Source organism: Hoplias malabaricus, chromosome 9 (assembly GCF_029633855.1).
Source record: "Hoplias malabaricus isolate fHopMal1 chromosome 9, fHopMal1.hap1, whole genome shotgun sequence".
Lineage (NCBI taxonomy): Eukaryota > Metazoa > Chordata > Actinopteri > Characiformes > Erythrinidae > Hoplias > Hoplias malabaricus.
Window position 1 is genome coordinate 29,387,028 of NC_089808.1, and position 7,233 is coordinate 29,394,260.

General features: G+C 38.4%; 1 protein-coding gene across 2 annotated transcripts; it reads right to left on the bottom strand.

Moving 5' to 3' along the window:
* Positions 1–603: 603 nt before the first annotated feature.
* LOC136707745 (transmembrane protein 272-like) lies at positions 604–6,972 on the bottom strand. Of its 2 annotated transcripts, XM_066681985.1 has the most exons (6): positions 6,856–6,972; positions 5,950–6,097; positions 5,408–5,476; positions 4,511–4,561; positions 2,856–3,062; positions 606–2,374 (listed from the first exon to the last, which is right to left on the bottom strand). In XM_066681985.1, the coding sequence occupies exons 3-6, from the start codon at positions 5,454–5,456 to the stop codon at positions 2,199–2,201; spliced, it is 483 nt and encodes a 160-aa protein (XP_066538082.1). In that variant the 5' UTR covers positions 5,457–5,476; positions 5,950–6,097; positions 6,856–6,972; the 3' UTR covers positions 606–2,198. The 2 variants fall into 2 exon arrangements, with proteins under 2 accessions (XP_066538083.1, XP_066538082.1); XM_066681986.1 differs by lacking the exon at positions 5,950–6,097 and having other exon boundaries at positions 604–2,374; positions 6,856–6,945.
* Between the last annotated feature and the right edge of the window lie 261 nt (positions 6,973–7,233).

Consider the following 7,233-nt stretch of genomic DNA (forward strand, 5'->3'; position numbering starts at 1 on the left):
TTTAATAAACCAGTTGTGTGATAAAACCAGTGTATGTGAGTTCACCTTCCTTGTACAGAATAATTACTTTTGGGTCATATTCAATTTTGGAGCCAAGAACCTATAGCGGGTCAATGAGCATAATGATTCATTAATAATAATGAATTGTAGCCAATTCTGCTATATTATGTGTAATGTCACTCAGCATTCTAGCCTACTTGTCTGAGACTGGACAGGTAAAGACACTCCATATTACTTAATGGCTCCTAACCATGGAGCTTAATAAAATTAATTAAACAATTAATTATTAATAAAGTAATAATTAATTATCACTGACTCTGCTACAGTTGAAACTGGATTATAAGACATATCACATTGTCACGGGGACGTGAAGGGTGGACTTACGGAGGCGGACACACTCGCTACAACACAGATAGTTTAATAATGAAATAACAAAACAATCGAACTAGACGAGAAACACGAAATAACATTACTTAGAAACCTAGGAAAGGGCAGGAAACAGGCAGGAGACCGAACAAGGAACGAGAAACCAGAAACAAACACTAATATAACAACTGGGAAACAAAACGAAACGACACGACTTGATTTGAACCGAGCAAAACTACAAATGACAGACGACAAAAACAAATGAGTAGGAATGACTACGGCTAGAACAGAGCAAAACAACATCAGAACCCAAACACAAACAACACAAATGACCGATACCAGGAAGTGAGGGAAGAGGACTTAAATATACGAACTGACAAGAAACACCTGACACAGATAATGACAAAGAGGCGGAACAAAAGGTGGAGCTAGAGTGGAACGAGGGCGGAGATAGGAAAAACAACAAACAGACAGAGCCACATGGAAGGAGAAAACAAACAAGAAAGTGCTAAGATGTGACACACATATGCAGGACTATGAAAAGCACATGCTTTTGCTTTCAGTTTGAGCACTGTACTGAGTCAGCAGATTGTTCTGTATCTACTGTACACAAAGTCTATACCTGTTTCTTAGCGATGGGTCATACCCAAGTTATTGAATGCTGTGGATCATTTGAGCAGTCTCAAAATTTGAGGTAAAGTGTAATACTCAACACTTTTTGAAATATGCCTTTGTAGTTGATTATGTAGGTTTAATTGTCATGTAGCCAGAAATATCACATGAAAATGAATCAATTGTATTTAATGGCTGTTTTGACTGAACATTTAAATGAATGAAGGGCAGTCACTGATGTTTGAAAGATACTGAATCTGAGTGCCTAAATACAGTGCTGAATGGCCAAATTGTAAGTGTTCTACAACAACGGAAACACAATAAATATTAGAAACTTTATCTAAGTATATAACAGAAGAAATATGATGTTATGATGTGGTAATATGGAATTATTGAGCTATGAAATATACACATTACGGTTGCTGACTTTCTGAGAGTATCAGAAAAAATAACATTAACACAGCAAGAAAATTGGCAACCTGGTTTATAGACATTTGTTTCAGATTTTTATAAAGTCATCTTAATATGATTCACATGTTTAACGAATATAGAATGTTACAGAACTAAGCTTTAATTCAACAGTTTTATTAACAATATTTCATTTTTATTTTGAGTCCTGCTCCAGGTGACTGTCTGTGAGGAGTTTGGTGTTCTCCCTGTGTTCGCGTGGGTTTCCTCTGGGTGCTCCGGTTTCCTCCCACAGTCCAAAAACATATGTTGGTACGTGGATTGGTGACTCAAAAGTGTCAATAAGTGTGAGTGTGTGAGTGAATGTGTGAGTGTTTTGCCCTGTGAAGGACTGGCGCCCCCTCCAGGGTGTGTTCCTGCCTTGAATGAACAATTGAATTGTGATTAATTGTGAGAATCAAGTATTTATTCGTTCATTTGTTTTCTGTAATTGCTTCTTCCTGTCCAGGGTTATAGTGGACTTGGACACTTTGAACAATTTTGAGTCCTACTACCAACATGAGTTTTTGGACTGTGGGAGGAAACCAGAGCACCCAGAAGAAACCCATGAAGACATGGGGAGAATACACTAAAGTCCTCACAAACAGTAACCTGAGGTGGTGACTGAACCCAGGACCTTGAGATCCTTGAGCTGTGTGGCCGCTACACAAACTGTTACACCACTAGGCCATCCCACTAAGAGAATCAAGAGGAACATTTCAATACCTAAAATAGGCATCAGGCCTAAATACTCCAGTTTCCCCTATTACAGCTCAAATACACATACAAATGAGCCTACAGCACATTGCCACCAAAAGACCTGCTAATGAAATATATGTTACTGTGGTGGACCAGAAGGCAAACAAGTAGAGGGTCTGGTTACAGTAGGGCTCCCCAACCACAGTAGAGTTGTAGTTGGGGGGGTAGATGGAGTAGATCCACACACTTCCTGTGAAAGACACAGGCAAATCCATATTATAAAATGGAATTGAAATGTAAGAAAAGCAGGGTTTAATTGATCTAAGCCAGAATATTTATCTGAACCTACCTATTAATAGGATGCAGGTAATATATTTTCATCCTAAATTCTAATGGCTAGTATAAGATCCTCAAGTGTTCTGTCTATGAATTTGAAAGTATGATTCCCTAGATCAATGCACAACACTTACTTCACCTCCCATATTTTATATATATATATATATATATATATATATATATATATATATATATATATATATATATATATATATATATATATATATATAACAGAGAAGCCAGTCAGTGATGGCTTGGTTTGTTGCTTATTGGTCATGTACAGTTGGATATACAAAAATAAATTTAGTAGGAGTGTAAAATTATAATAATCCACCTGAATATTGCAGATCTTTTAAAAAGATTTTAATGTCCCCACTTTTTGTCCCCTTTCTTACCACTGATGAACCAGCCAAACATGAAGACTGACACCAGACCATTCCAGCAAGAGCAGAGGATATTCAAAGTATAATGGCCTCCCGCTTCTTCTTTGCGGCTGCATGGAAGGCAGGATAACAAAGCTAGAGCTAAGCTAAACACTCCACACACCAGCACATACACAGGAATGTAGTTCTGCTTGGGGCATTCTTGCAGATACATTGCACCTAAAAGACAGAGGTTTAGAACGTGAAGAATTATAAGGTGTACAAATACATGGAGCAAAACCTCAGGTATTAGCTATCAACATGGTGTCTTAATTAATAAATGTTGAGAGGCTCAGACACACTGTTATTCAACAGGCTTTATTATCTAGATTATCTGTTCTGACATCAGTTGTGTAAAGATGCTTTGTGACAACATCAGATGTAAAACTGCGCTATGTAAATATATATTTGATTGATTTGATTTTGATCAGTATTGCCCAAGTCTGCAGCCCTACTCTTGAATGTCCAGAACAATGAGCATGATTATTTGCATTAAGTTCTAGAAATACAGAGGGGTATTTTGTAGAGACTTTGGCTCTAACATCCTCTGGAGCTATTTGGGCACTGTTTCAGTTGGTGTAAGGCATGGCAGTGTCAAATCATAAAGTATGAAGCTAAGGAAACTGTATTTCTCAACCATTATATCACTGCTATTTTTCATGTTTTGTGAGATGCTTCCAATGTAGCTGATTCCTTTTTGTAAGAACTTGAAATATTCTAGTGTCTCATTTGCCCACAGTCAATCACAAACTATGAAAAACATAAAAAAAACGGCCAAACAACCAGGGTTATGGTGGATGAATATCCAAACACAGCAACATTTATTTCTATTTTTGGCTTTTTTTAAAAAAAACATCTCCTTCCTGTTGCATTGTATTAGTTTTATGCTGAAATGCCTTTTCCCTTGACTGTGGGAAGAAACCTCAGAAAAAAAAAATCTAAAATCATATATTAAGGTAATCCTGTATGCTTCCAAAATGTGTCCAGAATAATATGTTTTAATATGTTATAATATACACTATTCCTACCTGCAGCCACCAAAATTCCTGTTGAATCCTTCACCTCTACACTAAGGTAGCCGTGGCCGTTTATGATCCGATCAGCAACTAGCTATGCTTAACAACTACAGGCACCTCCTCTTGTTGGTGTTTCGCTGAATTAACCCCACAACACCTCCAGAAGGCTCAACAGTGAAGTCTGGTGTCCCAGACCCATCCCTCTCCAAACTAGCATTACAGTCCTACCTTACCCTTTACCATCAACAACCATAAATCCACACTGGCCTCCCTGGTGACTAATGATGTACCTAGCCTCAGTGCTCAGTGCCACCATTTCCAACAGCAGCTCTACAGTGCATTTCCCCAACTAGTCTGTGTTCTCCTTATCCACAACCACTGACTAGACCTTTCAGCTGTTTCTGATAACTCCTTTACAGCTGCCCTTAGTTTCCGGGTTTCCTCCGGGTGCTCTGTTTTTCTCCCACTGTCCAAAAACACACGTTGGTAGGTGGATTGGCGGCTAAATCCCTGGTTTCTCCTGCTAGTGTCTCTCACCTGGGCCATTGCTCATGGTGTAGTTTTAAGAGGTTGCTATAAAGATCACAAAATAAATATATCACCATAACTCACCTATGGTAATCTGAGCAATGGGCATGCAAACCAGAATCAGCTTGGAGACCACTGTGGAGATAGTACCAGAATATGTTAAAATGACATTAAATAGTTCTATTTTATGTCATTATATTTTTCTACCCATCAACCTGTTTTACTTCAGACAGTTGGTAGCCTGCTGTATATCAGATACAGTGCAGGTCTGTGGAGAGGTTTTCTGCCATTTTTGACATATGACTATTTCCAGCTGTTGTTTGCTGAAATTGTTGCAGTCTTCTGTGAGTGGCACCATTCTTTTTATATATATTTATTTCATATATAAAAAGACTGCTCTGTTTATGCTGAGAGTATTCCTCTCCATCAGTATTTAGGTATAAACACTAGTACTCATTTATAAACCTGAAACTACGGATACTGGAAGCCTGTGCTCGCATTTCTCCTGTGGTGTTGCAATCAGTGTGTGAAGAGTGGGAGAAGAGGGTTGCATTGACAATCCAACACAATGGGCAGCACTTTGAACACATCTTATAAGTGGTCAGAAACTTGTAAATAACTCATGAAAGAATAAAGTTACATTAAAACCAAGCCATTGTTTTTCTTGTGAAATTCCCAATAAGTTTGATGTGTCACATGACCCTCTTCCCATTGAAAAAACAAAAGTTGGATCAAAAATGGCTGACTTCAAAATGGCCACCATGGTCACCACCCATCTTGAAAAGTTTTCCCCCTCCCATATACTAATGTGCCACAAACAGGAAGTTAATATCACCAACCGTTCCCATTTTATTAAGGTGTATCCATATAAATGGCCCACCCTGTATTATTTTAAAAAATTTAGTTTTATTTTGCATACAAAGTATATGTGTTTCACGTACGTGTGTATCAATTTTGCTTTTCTAGTGAGGAACTACTCACATAAGCATGGTATGCTCATTGCACACATCAGTTTTGATGCTGTATCCATGCTGAAATGTACTCTTTCACCTACAAAGATAGGATCAAAGGACAGACAAACCCAAACACAAATTGTCATTGAAGCTTATTGTTTGCACAAGCCTGATAACAAACACACATGCATAGTTTCATGAATATAAACTTTCAGTTTCGTTTTACATGGCACCACACATGACATGCTACACTGTCAGAAAAACCGTCTGAAAAAAATAGCTGAATCTTTAATTAGGGAACAGAATAGTTTCTTTTTCTATTGTAATTGTAGATTTTAAAATTGTGTTGATTTCATATGCCCCATTTCATCTCCAGTACTTATATTTTGTTGTTTTATTTCACACAAATCTATAATGAAATATTACAAACATTCACATCAGTGGCGGATGCTGGTCTTTCAAGGAGGGGAAGCTCAATTTCGGCCTACATCATAAAATGTGTCGGTTTATTTATACGTAAATTCTACCCTCAGTTCCTTTTCAAGAAAATGATCTGTGACCCTGTCGTACCAACAAGGCGTCTTTTCCAGGGACTTGAGTAGTGTCCTCTCAACGACCAGCAGAGCTAGGCTTAAACGGCCTTGGCCCATGTGAAGTGTGTCCGTCTGTGAGTGCTTTGTGACGGTGGAGGGGCTCAGCAGCACCCGCTGGACAGAAACTGCGATAGAAGTCAGAAAGAGTGATAGAAGTCAGTCTCCAAACACAAGCAGCTACAAAAACCCCACCAGAAATAGAAGCTCGATTTGTCGCTAGTCATTTTTAACAAAGAAAATGCCGCTAAGAGGTTTAAGAAGGTCAGGTTCAACTCAGAACAGAATGAAAACGTAACGCTCCCACGGATCTTTACACCAAAGGATCGCTGATTCGCTCATTTCGCTGTCAATCAAAAAGGGATTCAGCCTCAGACAGATCATCCAATCATCATGCAGAAGCTGAGCACTGCCCCATAGACCCCCAGAGACGCTGAGCGTCCGATGGGCGGGACAAAGCCCAGCATTTATCCAATCACTCGTCTCGTTTCGCCGCCCTTACAATAGTACAATAGTAGGCTTAAAGGTACATTTACAATGTTTGTACCTTTAGTAAACAATATTTTACCAGTACCAGACCTTTCTTTCTGAGACTGCACTAGAATGTGACCAAAACAGTACATTCCAGTGTCTGGAAAAACAGTCAATGTTTACTATACACATTTAATACACATTGTCATCATTTTCACATTTGTTTGTGCTCTACCCACACTGTTACTTTGTATAGCCATGATCCGTCAGCAATGATATGTCCCCTGGGTTTCTTAGAATCAACTTTTAGTTTTAGCTATTAGTATCTATCATAATATCAGTGCCCATATGTAAGACTACATAAAAAAGTAACATCGTCAGGTTGTGGCGAAGAATGAGGCAATGTCACACTTACCAGAATTTGTTTTTGACAGCTTCCTCAAAGTTCTCAGTGTCACCTGTCTGTCTCAAGCTGGACTAAGCAGTGTCTGAGATGATCACTGAGGTACCATTGTGACAGTGCGGGTTCCGGTGTGCCTTTTGACAGAAGGAGGGTTGTGCTACAAGATGAACATGTTTTTTGACATTTTTTTAAAACACAGATCAAAAAAACAGATGCAGTCTCTGAGCTCTGAACTGACTGAATCTACATGCACATCTATGGATGGTATTTACTGAATGAAACCTCAGTATAATTTACTTTTACAGATTCTACTGAACATTGCTCTAAATATTGCATTGTCATTTTATAGTTCACATGCAGATATAAGTTTAAACCCATTGTAAATGACTG

Bases quoted from the DNA above. Each gene is read 5' to 3' on its own strand.
- LOC136707745 (XM_066681986.1), bottom strand. From the start codon at position 5,456: ATGGATACAGCATCAAAACTGATGTGTGCAATGAGCATACCATGCTTA. The intron at 4,562-5,407 runs GTGAGTAGTTCC...CTATCTCCACAG, and splicing joins AATGAGCATACCATGCTTAT to TGGTCTCCAAGCTGATTCTG. The intron at 2,375-2,855 runs GTAAGAAAGGGG...TGTCTTTCACAG, and splicing joins GTTTGGCTGGTTCATCAGTG to GAAGTGTGTGGATCTACTCC.